The sequence below is a fragment of the Conger conger genome, chromosome 14 (assembly GCF_963514075.1).
Source record: "Conger conger chromosome 14, fConCon1.1, whole genome shotgun sequence".
Lineage (NCBI taxonomy): Eukaryota > Metazoa > Chordata > Actinopteri > Anguilliformes > Congridae > Conger > Conger conger.
In genome coordinates, this window is record NC_083773.1 from 44,880,842 (window position 1) to 44,895,666 (window position 14,825).

The 14,825-nt window shown below is 45.3% G+C and overlaps 1 protein-coding gene across 5 annotated transcripts in view; it reads left to right on the plus strand.

Annotated features, from left to right (window-relative positions):
• The window catches only part of itga7 (integrin, alpha 7), a 69,566-nt gene that overhangs the window by 29,469 nt on the left and 25,272 nt on the right, over positions 1-14,825 (plus strand). For 3 of the 5 annotated variants that reach the window (XM_061219341.1, XM_061219342.1, XM_061219346.1), the window contains exons 4-11: positions 1,736-1,991; positions 3,512-3,643; positions 10,405-10,612; positions 12,446-12,639; positions 12,977-13,065; positions 13,169-13,296; positions 13,491-13,586; positions 14,518-14,579. In XM_061219341.1, coding sequence (XP_061075325.1) covers positions 1,736-1,991; positions 3,512-3,643; positions 10,405-10,612; positions 12,446-12,639; positions 12,977-13,065; positions 13,169-13,296; positions 13,491-13,586; positions 14,518-14,579 — 1,165 coding nt within the window. Of the gene's footprint in view, positions 1-1,735; positions 1,992-3,511; positions 3,644-4,215; positions 4,324-10,404; positions 10,613-12,445; positions 12,640-12,976; positions 13,066-13,168; positions 13,297-13,490; positions 13,587-14,517; positions 14,580-14,825 lie in introns of all 5 variants that reach the window. The other 2 variants (XM_061219343.1, XM_061219344.1) reach the window with 1 other exon arrangement.

Genomic DNA, 14,825 nt, shown 5'->3' on the forward strand with positions numbered 1-14,825 from the left:
TATATTGAACATTGATTATATCTTTTGTAGGTAACAGAAAGTACAAGGCTTCCAGTCTGGCCCTTGATCAGTCTCTGTATGATACACACCCTAACCATAAAACTATCTGTTCTCCAAGGGCTTGTCTGAGTCTCTTCAGTCAGGTTTTAGAGTACACTACATTACATTACATTGCATTAATGGCATTTGGCAGACACTCTTATCCGGAGCGACGTACAGTTGATTAGACTAAGCAGGAGGCAATCCTCCCCTGGAGCAATGCAGGGTTAAGGGCCTTGCTCAAGGGCCCAACGGCTGGGTGAACCCATTGGGTTCTCTCTTATTGCGGCTACACCGGGGATCAAACCACTGACCTTGCGGAATGACTGAGGAATGACCTGGTGAGGTTCATAAGCATCGCCCTGTTACTGGACATGAGTGATTACATACTGTCAACCACGACACACTACTCAGTAGAATGGAAAAGGTGATTTGGGTTTTCAGGTACTGTGTTACAGTAGTTTAGGTCTTATCTCCTGGACAGAGAGGAGTCAGTGACACTGTAAATCTGACGCTGTAGCAGTAGCACAGAGCTTGGGCCTCTTCTAATGTGTTTTTACAAGCTTTTACTCCCCCTGGGACAGGTCATCCGAGACTATGGGTTAGACTAACACTAAACAAGAAGGTTCTATGAATTTACATTAAGTATTTTAGTGGTTAACTATCTACTACTGAGAATTTAATATGTGCAGCTCTGTTAATGTATTTGTACATCATTCATTTGTGTTAACAACTACATTAATTGTTGTCAATTCATATTGGAATGAAAAAGTCAGTTAATGTATTTGTTAATAGCTAAGTAATTATACAGCATGTTCATCCTATGGCGTGCTAATGCATAAATATCATGTAACAAATATGTTACTTAGTTGTTCATCATTAATTTATGGCAATTAATGAACCTGATTGGACCTGAGTGTGACCTAAGTGTGTGTCTACCACCTTCACACTGATGACACCAATATGTGTCAGGACTGCTTTTACAAACGCTTTAAGTGGTGTCTGCAGCTGGGAATGTAGAAAAGGCATCGTTTGGGTTCTCTGTGTGGTCTTCTCCAAATGAAGGCGGTTGACTCCCTTCCCCCCGCCTCCGCCCCCCACAGCCCGGGTTCAGGCGCCGGCCGTGCCACTTCCTGTCCAGAGGGTCCGTCTGTAACCCTTTCCGTTCTCCCTGAATACAGCGAGAACATACATCAGGAAGATGCACTGTCCTTGCTAAAAACATTATTAAATACAGTCGCTCATCTCCAGTCAGCCCGTCTCTGCTGCAGGTGTGAAATGAGAGGCTGATCTCGTTTAGATGGCTGTAATTCCCTGCCTGCTGGGCTTCTATCCTGATAGAGCTGCAGATAGATCAGAACACTGTCGTTAGATTCCCCTTCTACTCCTCAGACACCATCCGCATCACACCCACGCTCTACAAACTCATCCTGCATCCGCAGATACTGTAGTTTTCAAATATAAAGTTCTCACATTTACAGTATTATAACACAGCATTATCTTTTTTATTGTGTATTTGTTATGTTGTATAGTAGAAAGGCACAGCAAAGAGCATTCCCTGTTCAGAACATTTTGATGAAAATATCCAAACTATTTAATTTCGCATTATGAGAGGGCGTATTGGACCCGTGTAAAGCGGTTATATCGCGGCCTGAGAGCGGTGTGTGAGCGCTCGGTCCCTCTCCCGCTCTCTCAGACGTGCGCCCACCTGTACGAGCTGCGCCAGCGCGTGCACCAGCCCTCGGAGACGCGGGACCCCATCGGGCGCTGCTACGTGCTGAGCGAGGACCTGACGGAGCGGGACGACCTGGACGGGGGCGAGTGGAAGTTCTGCGAGGGCCGGCCGCAGGGCCACGAGCAGTTCGGCTTCTGCCAGCAGGGCCTGGCCGCCAGCTTCACCCCCGACAACAACTTCATCCTGTTCGGCGCTCCGGGCACTTACAACTGGAAGGGTGAGGACCAGAGCCGGGGACACGCGTGGTACTACACCGGGGTCAGATACTCACCGGGGACAGATACGTACCAAGGTCAAATACTTACCCGAGTCAGATATTTACCAGAGCCGGAGACACGCGTGGTACTACACCGGGGTCAAATACTTACCAGGGTCAGATACCAGGGTCAGATACCAGAGTCAGATACCAGGGTCAGATACTTACCAGAGTCAGATACCAGGGTCAGATAATAACCAGAGTCAGATACTTACCACAGTCAAATACCAGAGTCAGATACTTACCAAGGTCAGATACTTCATGTGAACAATTACAGTGCAGTCCGGGGCAGCTGTTTCTGATAAGTTGGGTGTATTCAATCCCTTGCTTAGTGTTGGTGGTCAGTATCTGGTCTTGATTCAAGGCTTTTGATGGATTTGATTTGTGTTATTGGCGTTTGTCAACATGAGGACCATAGTTGTGCCAGTGACAGTCAAGGATGCCATTCCTTGAGGACTGAGGAATAAGACAAAAAAAGTCAGAGACATATGCCAAACAATAGGCTTGCCAAAAACTATTTATAACAGAAAATGTAATGCCCATACAGTTCTGATGTCCCTGTGTAATACATGAAAATGATAAGTAAAATAACATATCCATACAAACGTACTTATTATTAGCTAACTACATACAGTACAACCAACATAATTAGCAGTCGGACCATCTCGGCTGAGGTCATTGACCTGAATATTATACTACCATCTATTTAATGGAACTGTATCAAACTGATTAATGGTGATGTCATGCCCAGGCTCATGAGGTAAATGTAAACTATGTCATGCAGCTGATTTACTGATGGAAATATCAATTAAACTAAATCTAGTTGCCGGTGCCGTTTCCAACAAAGTATTAAATCACAGCGATCCTGAAAGGAAATCAATACAGATTTTCCATCAGGAATATTTTCTGAAAGGTAATTTCTTGTTCAGGTTTATTCAAACCAGCATAATAGAGGTTGTAACAAAAGAAATGTGGAAACACACTGTTGTGGAATGTATTGTTACGGCTAAAAATGTCTGGAGACTTAATGTGTCCTTCTTGTGGGAGGCTAATGTGAGTGAGGGTGAGAGTTATGTTTAAACACGGAGCGTCCTGCTGGTGGGAATCAGTGTATGTGTGTGTGTGTGTGTGTTCATGTGAGTGTGTGTATGTGAGTGTGTGCATGTGTGTGTGAGTGTGTGTGTGTGTGTGAGCGAGGCTAATGTAGGGGTTCAGTGAAGGTTTGTTTAAACAGAGATTCCTGCTTGTGAGTATCAGTGACCTTCTGCATACATTGTTTATGTATTTTTGCCACTGTTCCATTATGAACCATCTGTGTGTGTATTTGAGCCTGTATGTTTGGATTATTCTTCTTGTACTTGAATGAAAGCAAATGGGCATTTGTGTGTGTATTGTGAGTGTGTGTGCGGGTGTGTGGCCGTGTGTGTGTGTGTGTGTGTGCGGGTGTGTGTCGCTGTGCCTCTCACTCTTGTGCGTTCCAGGAGAGCTGCGTGTGCAGCTCCTCAACCAATCACTGCTGGACCTGGGTTTCTATGACGACGGGCCGTATGAGGTGGCTGATGAGAAAGAGCAGAATGCCCAGCTGATCCCAGTGCCCTACCACAGCTACCTGGGTACTGCCCCCGGCCCCCAGCTGCCCCGGGCTGGACGGGGCTGTCGAGGGCCGAGAACCGGCGCGGACCGGCCCCAAACCGCACCGCTGCCCAAACGCCTCTCCTCTCCGCACTCCGCCCGTCGCTAACGCGCTAATGGCTGTGTGCTTCTCACGCCGCCGGATGCAGGTCTCTCTGTATTTCAGTGGAGCGTTTCAGCTTTTCCCTTTTAAAGGCAAACGACCACAATAACTTGGAGGAGTTTGAAAATACAGTATGAGTCATAATCATGAAGGTCATCTGAAAACATGACCCCCTTCCTGCACACAGTGGGTTGTGGAGTTTGGCGTTCCCCACGGTGCTGTTTCGGGGCCTTTGTCCTGTGTCCTGTTTCTTGTCCCTCTGAAAGAGTTGCTGGTGACGAGCTGGTAGAGAGCACTGCGACGGCAGCTTGAAGTCACAAAACAGCACAGTCCTTCTCACCTGCACCTCCCCTCCCCCTCTTTCTCTCTTTCTCTCTCTCCCTGCCACTCCCTCCCTCACTCCCTCTCCCCCACACCCCTCCTCTCTCCCTCCATCTCCGGGGTCTCCAGGGTTGTTGTTTATGGCGAGCCCGGTGGAGGACGCGCTCGTGTACAAAACTCTGGAACCTTCTGTCCGGTCCACCATCTTTGAGGATGTAGCTCAGAATAGCTACTTAGGTTTGTAGGCGTAAGAAAGCGTTGTTTGACCGGGATATCTCCCTTTTTGTAGTGGTATATTAACCCCCCACCCCTCCACAAATTCACATGCGCTCACTCTAGCCTGGGTTGTAGAAGCTGTGTCAGGTTTGTGTAGAACGTGCGTAGACCTTGTGTAGAAGGTGTGTAGAAGGTGTGTAGAAATGTAGACGGGTTACTCCATGGCTGAGAGATGAGCATCAGCACCACTGCCTGAGTCACGCAGCAGAACAGCCAGTGTAAAATCAACTCTGATATCCAAGAGTTACTTTTAACTAAGAGAGTGCATTGTGTCTGTTGGATTCATATAAACACTGTTCTGGAGTTAATTGAATGCCAATATTGCTTACACATAGTTCAGAACTCACATGTTTTGTGAACCAAATACACAATTTGCACGTGTATTGCACATCGCAAAAATACAACTCCTGTTTTACAGATCTTGAAATACGAGTCACAAAACATGAAATAAAATGAAGACAGCCAATCAGGAGAAGAGGGTATTTTGTGCCTTGTATTTAAGTGTATTTTTGCGCTGTGTAAAATGTGAATGTGTGAATGTGAGAGTGTTTCACATTGAATTCTGTGGTGCTCAGTGGAAACAATTCTCCTTTTTTTGGCCTTTTCAATTAATAATTAATAATGTATTGTCATGAAAAATCTAGTTTTTCCATACATAGATGAAACAGGTACAGGGGTTAGTGATGCAGTGGTGCTGAGGAGCCTGTCTGTCCGTCTGTGGGGAAGGAGGTGTCTGTCCTGATGTCAGTAGTGCAGCCGTAGTCTGCTGTCGGTTCTGCATGTCTGTGTTGCGTCTGTGTGTCTGTCTGGTGTTCTTGGTGGTGGTTTTTCAGGACTGGAGCAATAGCTGAGTGTTAATCCCAGGGTCGGTGAAGCCACAGATTTTATAAACCCTCCAGATGCTCAACTCCCGGGTTCCCTCTGTCCAGGTTCTGGTGGGTAACAGACGTTCCTGGGGAATGGCCATTACAAATATCTATTCCCTTAGTATTGTATTCTGAGTATCCAGAAGCTGTCATGTTTCTGAAGGAGAAAAAAGGGCATGGAGCAGAGTATCTGGTGAGTTTATAGACTCTTGGGTAATGCTCTTTAAAGCACCATGCATAATTAGCCCTCTTTAATGGTGAATTTTAAATGCTCATCAACTCAACTCAACAGGACACCGAGGGTGCTGTATCATTGGGATAAACAAACCCTTTGAGTCGGACAGTATCCTGTATATTAACCAATAACCCTTCAGTGTGCTGTTTAACAACCAATGAGCTTTCAGTTTGTTGGACAGTGGTTTTCGATTGTGGTTCAGTTTGCTTTGAGAGATGATGCTGAATTCTCTCTGTGCACACATAGATTGTTTATGTTTTCACTACCCTCTCTCTCCCTCAACCCCCCTCTCTCTCTCTTACTCCCCCCCATCTGTCAACATCACAACCACCACTAGCTGGCATGTCTGTATTAATCCCCAAAGTCACATGACTAGCACGTGCACGTGTTTATGAGACCCAGTGAAATTATTGGGTTATATATCACACATTACAATAAGGTACATAAATTGGCATTAACTAATGAATTTATTGATGTACAAATAATTATGCCTGAAATTACCTTTTTATTCGTTAATGTATTTGCTAACTACTAAATAATGTACTAGTTACACAAATATTTCGACATTGTCAAGCCATAGGATAACCTAGGTAATAACTAGTTAACATGAGAAAATACATATCATTATTTTTTATTTTTTCATTCCAATACGGGTCATATGGCATAAATTAATGTGCAAATACATAAAAAGTTGTGTGATTAACTTTTTAATTAGATAACAACTAATGTGTTAATGCCAATTAATGTAACCTTATTGTAAAGTGTTACCAGTTATGCTGAGATACAGAAGAATGCCATCATAGCTATTTTTCATTACCATCACTAAGGTGTGTTTTTTGGTTTTAGTCATACATGCATAGATATGATATACAGCAAGGGCGTACAGTCCAGGAGTTCTGCGGTTTCTCTGGGTTTTCACTGAGTTTCAGCTGTTCTGTTTTTAAATATAACACATTGTTTCCAATACCTAAAATGAAAAGGGAAACCATTAAAACCATGACTGGAGTTAAACCTGCAGATACTGCAGCCCTCCAGGACTGGAGTTAAACCTGCAGACACTGCGGCCCTCCAGGACTGGAGTTAAACCAGCAGATACTGCGGCCCTCCAGGACTGGAGTTAAACCTGCAGACACTGCGGCCCTCCAGGACTGGAGTTAAAACTGCAGACACTGCGGCCCTCCAGGACTGGAGTTAAACCTGCAGACACTGCGGCCCGCCAGGACTGGAGTTAAACCTGCAGACACTGCGGCCCTCCAGGACTGGAGTTAAACCTGCAGACACTGCGGCCCTCCAGGACTGGAGTTAAACCTGCAGATACTGCGGCCCTCCAGGGCTGGAGATAAACCTGTAGGCACTAGGATTAAATAGGATTTGGAACAACACAAAGACAAAAGATGCTAAAATGTATTTTAGCACAATTCAGGTTTGGTCTGTTAAATTTGTTCAGTGACCAGGTGTCCACACTTTCAGTCATTTGGACCCATCTTAGATTCCCTGTGACTCTATACAGTTCAGTCCATTAAAAAAGTCACCCCATTCAAAATAAATCAGGTGGCATCAAGAACATTCCAGGAAAGGAAGCCATTAGTTTCCCCGACTGATTAAAAGTCCTGGGATATGATCAGGGGATGTTTATTCAACATGGCACGCACGGCTATTTCTGACATAATGTGACTAAATGGTGTAAAGAATCATTCATGGCAGTAAAAGCTTATGAGCTGTTAATTAAGATAATTTAGCAGCCTGTTGACTTTCAGGGGTACAGATGTGGAAGGCGGTTAATCTACCCCACGACAGGGAGTCTGGGTTCATAATAAAGCCTTGCTCTCCACGATGAGCTGCCTCCGTTAAACACGAGGAAAGCAGTAATCGTCAATTACCGTCTATTGAGTTGGCTAATGCAGCGTTATTGTTTTACAGAAAGTATTTTCAACAGCCGGTGTAGTCGTGCCAAACCGGAAATAGACAAAATGCTGTAACACTTAAAGGCTGAAGATGTGTTTTATGCGTCAAACAGAATCTAATATTCATCTTGTAATTTTGTCTAAAGGGCATTCATTGCAAATCAGGACTCACCCGCCCCGATAGTAAAACCTATACTGACCGCAGGAGTAGCTTTTAGAAACTGGCTCCTTGCTGAGTCTCTCTAGTTTAATACAGCTTAGTTCATCACGCAGCCAAAACATTCAAAGGCAGTGCTCACTTGAAAAAGTGAATAAACAGTTTAAATATTAAAAACATTATACTGTAATGGCCTCAGCCCTCAGCCCTTCACTAATACTGTGTGACGGCTCAGCTTAACTGTTTAACTGAACACTGTAGATAACCCACTCTTTATCAAATGCAATTAGTTTTTAGGCCCTTTTGAGGGTTTTTTCTTTTCTTCTGAAAGCATAGCTATGCCAGGCTCTGTGGTGTCAACATAACTGGAAGTAATTGGTTTATGAAGAGATTTAAGCTACCAATCAGATAAAGGGACAGTAAATATAAATGCTAAAATATAAATGCAGCAGAAAAGTGAATACAACTTTAGTCATGTCATCCTAATATAACCAATTAAACAGACTGAAATGTATTGTGGAATATAACTGGAAAAGGTGTTCCCGGTATTTGGGTCGTAGTCATAGGCAGAGATACTGGTGCTCTATTAAAGGAAGGTACAACAATACGAAACAATACCTCCATACCCATTGCAAAAACATGTAACAGAGCATAAGTATGGATCCCAAGGCACTTGGTCTACAGGTGTGAAACTAAAATAATCCTTTATTCAAAACCAGCAACCAACACATATCGACCAAGAGCTGGTCTTCGCCAGGGTCATGACATGTTGCATGATTTTTCTGCCTTGCTGATAATCTCCAGTATTGTTTAGTATTGTTGTACCCAAAAAAGATCTGCTTTGCATTCAGGGTTTTACATGTTTTAAGTTTGATTGTAAACAGTTTTACTGTAGTTCTGGTCCTGCATTCCACCACTGCCACCCTGGGATCACTCAGTGACCGTGCGTCCGTCTGTCTGTCTGTCCATCTGTCTGTATGTATGTCTGCCTGTCCGTCTGCATATCTGCCTGTCTATCTGCGAGTGGCTTCAGCATGTTAACCCTAGAGCTGGCACCCCCCCATCATTGCCTCCATCTGCGTGAATGCTGTGCAGTTTACCTGTTCTCTCCCTCTCACTGCCCCCAGAGAAAAACTCACTAATAAACTGCATTATTTCCACAGCTTGTTGAAATGCGGCCTCCAAAAATCACACGTATCCCAGCATTCATCATCTGCTGCTCCGCCCCTTTCCACACTGGCCGTCAATCACATCCACACACACCACAGACACAGCACACATACACACCGCACACATACCTCACACATACCACACAGACACACCACACACATACCACACACACACACACCACACACATACCACACACACACACACCACACACATACCACACACACACCACACACACACACACACAAAGTGTGTGTCAAAGTGATCAAAGTGAACTTATTGACTGTGGTAGCAGTTTGAATACTAAGGCCTTAACTCCATGAAGCTAAAGTTCAATCTCTACATAAGGCACTACTGTTTTACCCTTGAATAAGGTACCTCAGTGGATTTATGCAGCACTTATATAACAGCTAACAGTTTAAAGTGTAAGCTTAGTAAAACTTTGAACTGAACAATGATTTCAGGAATAAGGGCTGCCTAACCCTGTTCCTGGAGATCTACTGTCCTGTAGGTTCATTTCAACTCTAATTTGGCACACCTGATTCTACTAATTAGAAGCTCAACGAGATCTCCAGCTGTGGAATGAGGTGTGCTTTGTTAGGGTTGGAGTGAAAACCTACAGGACAGCAGATCTTCAGGAACAGGGTTTGGCAGCCTTGCTCTAGCTGTTGAGTGAGGTGTGCTTTGTTAGGGTTAGAGTGAAAACCTACAGGACAGTAGATCTTCAGGAACAGGGTTTGGCAGCCTTGCTCTAGCTGTTGAGTGAGGTGTGCTTTGTTAGGGTTGGAGTGAAAACCTACAGGACAGTAGATCTTCAGGAACAGGGTTGGGCAGCCTTGCTCTAGCTGTTGAGTGAGGTGTGCTTTGTTAGGGTTGGAGTGAAAACCTACAGGACAGTAGATCTTAAGGAACAGGGTTGGGGCAGCCCTGCTCTGATCAGGGGAATGGCTTTCGAATGATGCATCGCCATCTAGTGATCTTTAATCTGAATTGCAATTGGCCAGCTGTTGTGGAACAAAGTAATGGTGATTATTCTACCACCCAGTATTAAAGACAATGTAACTGGAAACTCTATTTGCGCTAGAGGTGAGAAAGAATAACTTGCTGGTCTTTCGCATTTTTACAAAGCATCCATTTATACAGCAGATATACAGTATACTGAAGTAACGTAACTTGCTCAAAGGTACAACAGCAATGTCCTACAAATTGGTGAGGTTATAGATTTGTTTGCAGAGATGAATGTACACAATTATGGAAAGCATATCTCACGATATGGGGAGCATTTAGGAGACAGTCTCATCCAGAGTAACCTGCTCATCAGTTGCATTTTTATACAGTGTCCATTTATCGAGCTGGATATTCACTATGAGGTACCATGCTCAAGGGTACAGCAGCAGGATCCTTCCTGGTCACAAGCCCATTTCCTTACTCACTATACTACACTGCCTACTATACTATACTACACTATGCTATACTACATTATACCAGCCTATTCTACATGAAACTACACTTTACTGTACTATACTATACGACACTATACTCACATATACCACTCCATACTATTCTACACTGTTCTATACTTTACTACACTATACTATTTTATGCTACAGGTCTGATAGAGAGCCCAGTCCACGCTCCATCTGAGCACGCTCAGAAACACAGAGCTGAGTTGAGTGACCCCTGACCCCGCGGCTCTCCCCCCCCCCACCCCAGGGTTCTCTGTGGACTCTGCCATGGGCGTAATGAGCCGGGCAGAGATGACCTTCATGGCGGGGGCTCCGCGTGCCAATCACACGGGGGCGGTGGTGCTGCTGCGCAAGGACAACGTGTACCGGCTGGTGCCGCAGCACATCCTGTGGGGCGAGGAGCTGGCCTCCTCCTTCGGCTACTCCCTCACCGCCGCCGACCTCAACAGCGACGGGTGAGTCCCGCCGACCGCCCGGAACGCTCCAGTGGATCATTACACTCACTAACCCCTCACTCAGAGGGATATTTCACACGCCCTGACACCCCCCCCCCCCCCCCCAGAATGACAGAAGAGCAGGACACAGGGTGATACGGACATTCCGGATTGCACTGTCATTTTATTTGCGGTTTGCGGAACGGGGGGAGAGAGCCTAGAGACTGAGTGTGCGCTCAAAAATAAACAGTAAGTCACCGCCCTTCAGCCTCATGGGTTCCGGGTAAAAATAATAAAGGAAAAATAACAAAGGCAAAATAAAGCAAACCAAACTGGAGCTTTTCAGCTCCATAGCATTCGCTCTGTCTCCACCAACCCAGTTCCAGTCTCGGTCCCAGTTCCCCGGTCTCAGCTACCTGCTGTGGAAAGAAGCACACTTAACTCCTGCACTGATCCATAATGCCATCCAGTAGGCATGGTCCTTGGATTGCCTCCATTCTGGACACTAAGCCTGATTTAGGGTGTAATTATCCTTTAAATATATCAACACACCTGAATTTTTATAAAACTACAACTATAAATTCCAATTGCTGCGAATATAACTGTAAAGGTGTTTTTGCACGGTGTATATACTATATATACACTCACCGCACAATTTATTAATTTTCACTTTATTACACCTACTTATTCATGCGGTTATCTAATCAGCCAATTGTGCGGCAGCAGTGCAATGCATACAATCAGATCAGGAGCTTCAGTTAAAGTTTGACTTTGACTGTGGAATGATTGTTGGTGACAATGGTTTGACTATCTCAGAAACTGCTGATCTCCTAGGATTTTCATGCACACTAGTCTCTAGTTTGCAAAGAATGGTGCAAAAAAACTAAACAAAAAAAAACGATCCAGTGAGCAGCAGTTCTGCAGACAGAAACGCCTTGTGAATGAGAGATGTCAGAGGAGAATGGCCAGACTGGTCAAAGCTGACAAATAACCACACATTACAACAGTGGTATGCAGAAGAGCATCTCTGAACAGACAACACATCATAACTCTAAATGGATAGGCAACAGCAGTAAAATAAACACACAATAAGTGCTCACTGAGTGTATATTATATATTATAAAAAACAATACCCTCGTGCTGACTGCTGATTCCAATTGTCTTCCACGTGTGGTCTGATTACCGATGAAGGTCAGCTGCATGTCTTTCTATTTCTATTTAATTTGTTATATTATTTTTTGTGCTTCGTCAGTTTAATTAGATGGTTAATGTTTTTAATGTATTCTAGTGTTAGAACCAGTATTCCTGCTGTGAAATCAGAGATGGGACATCTTTTGTTATCACTTTGCCATCCCGGTCCTAGGTAGGCTATAATTCAGTTGGGAGCCTGCGTAGGCGTCTCCTTGTGTTATGGGCATACCTACCTAATACTTGCTTCGTCTTATGAGCACAGTAATCAGTAGGATGTGAGGTTGAGTTACCCTGCCATTTGTTATTTCCTCGCTCAATTCAGATTAAAAGTCTCAACTGTTTTGATAGGTCGTTTTATTGCCGGGCGTTATTTAATCCCTTTCTTGTTTACCCCTTCCTCCTCTGGGGTGTGTCCCTTGTGTCTAGGGATGCCCCCCAGAAAATATTAGTGGTTAGCTCACACCTTGTGGGTAACTTTTAGCACCCAACTCGGTGGTGTTTGGTCCTCTGGCCCCGTTCCACACGCTGGAATGCAGTTTTTATTCACACTCACTTTCACCTTCAGTCGCTGAGAGAAACAGTCTCTGCGGCTGTAGCATCAACATGCAGGACGTCCTTTTCTTTCCTTATTTCTCTATGTTTACCTCCCTCCCTCTCTCTCAGCTGGACAGATCTGGTGGTGGGAGCCCCTAACTTCTTTGACCGGAAGGCGGAGATCGGGGGGGCAGCGTACGTGTTCCTGAACCCGCGGGGGCACTGGGAGGAGGCCAGGCCCATCCGACTCAACGGGGCCCCTGACTCCATGTTCGGACTGACCGTCAACCGCCTGGGAGACCTCAACCAGGATGGCTATGAAGGTGGGCTCTGCCTCCAGTCCTGCTGTGTCTGCAGGTTTAACTCCAGTCCTGGAGGGCCACAGTGTCTGCAGGTTTAACTCCAGTCCTGGAGGGGGGCGCTGTGTCTGCAGGTTTAACTCCAGTCCTGGAGGGGGCGCTGTGTCTGCAGGTTTTACTCCAGTCCTGGAGGGCAGCAGTGTCTGCAGGTTTAACTCCAGTCCTGGAGGGCCGCAGTGTCTGCAGGTTTAACTCCAGTCTTGGAGGGCAGCAGTGTCTGCAGGTTTAACTCCAGTCCTGGAGGGCTGCAGTGTGTGTGTGTCTGTGTGTGTTCCTTACACGCCTGTGTTTCTCTGCTCAGACCTGGCAGTGGGTGCACCCTTTGATGGCCATGGCAAGGTCTTCATCTTCCATGGTTCCATTTCTGGTATTAACACCAAGCCAGCCCAGGTGAGAGACAGCTCTGAATAACCAGGAATACAAACACACCCATAAACTCTCCTCTCTTATTGATAAACGATGTTCTTCTGTAAATCTCTGTTTGTTCCCACAGATCCTGGATGGCGAAAGCATGGGAATGTCAGGATTCGGATACTCCATATCCGGGGGGCTGGACATGGATGGGAACTCCTACCCGGATGTAGCAGTGGGCTCTCTGAATGACCAGGTGGCTCTGTACAGGTGAGCTCTGGTTTAGGAGCCTAGTTCTAGAAAGATCTTTCAGGGCAGGTGTTCCGACCATTATCCCACTGCACTGCACTACATTCTTCTTGCTTTCCATCGGTGCTGCCTCTCTCTGACATGGACGCTCATGTCTCAGTTCTGTGCCTGATGTCCGTTCCCCCTGTCACCCCCCTACCCCCCCCCCCCCCCAGGTCCCGGCCCGTCGTGAAGGTGATGCGGGAGGTGACCATCAAACCCCAGCTCATCGACCTGGAGCAGCCCAACTGCAGGGGCCTTGCCGGGGTGTGGTAGGTCCTGCACTCCGACTGTCGGGTTTGACCCGCCAGGGAGCGATGGTTCAGAAACCCCCCCTGGGGTGTGTTAAACCCAGCCCAATGGGTTTTACAAAGTCAGCTCCCAGAGGCATGCAGTAGGTGTAAATGAGTAAAAGCCACAACTTGCCAGGTCACAGAGAACCTTGAGATGTTTCGATCCAGGCTTTCCACAGTGCTGGATACTTAAACTGTAGATTATTAAGTTCAATCACGTCCTAGGTGCAGGTATAAGAAAGCTTTCAGTATCTAGTATCTAGTTCTCAAAACCCAGTCCACTTGCTGTACCTTAGAGATCCACTCAGTCAGGCACAGATACAGATGTGTACTTCGCTCTGGATAAGAGCGTCTGCCAAATGCCATTAATGTAATGTAATACAGATACAGGAACTCTTTATAAAATATAGAGGGCAAAACAATGGCTGCTGGTATAAAAAAGTGACAGGACTTAAGACGCTCACTCTATCCAGGCTCAGCAAAAGGAGACTATCCCACATTGCTCTGGATAAGAGCATGTTAAGTGCAGTGCAGTGCCTGAGGGAGACTGGGTTGAGTTTTTTAAATTCAGGAAATGGATTCAGAAAGTGAGCTCCCAGAGGTTTATCAGGTGGAGTTCTGTCAGTAGAGCATCAGGGCGTACAGTATGTGTAAATTAGGGAAGGTAAATCACATGTGAATTATTACACTGTATTATTTTTAACACAGAGTTGCTTTCCAGGTCATGGAGAACCTTGAGATGTTTAGATCCAGGCTTTCGACTGTGCACGACTCTCTTTACTAAACTGTAGATAAAATATGATAATCTAATATTTTATGACAAAATAAATGTCCTAATTTATATATCGTACATTTGATTGCTTTAATAAATGATCTCATAGCTTATTTCATGTCTGTGTGTCTTTCTCAGTGTGGATGTAAAAACCTGCTTCAGTTATTCTGCGGTTCCAGAAACATATTCACCAAACATCAGTGAGTACAACCTCCATCTCTCCCTGTCTGTCTGTACAACCTCCATCTCTCCCTGTCTGTCTGTACCCCTCTATCATTATTTACTATACCTTACCACAGACAACCATTTTAGTTTCCATGGCAACCACAAAACTGCCTTTTTTATTTCACTGTGTGTACTTGACTGTACTTCACCTTAAAGTTCTGAGTGTTCTGACGTCACGGTTTTTTGAGGATAGCTTTTACATCAGCAGGGAAGTACAGCTC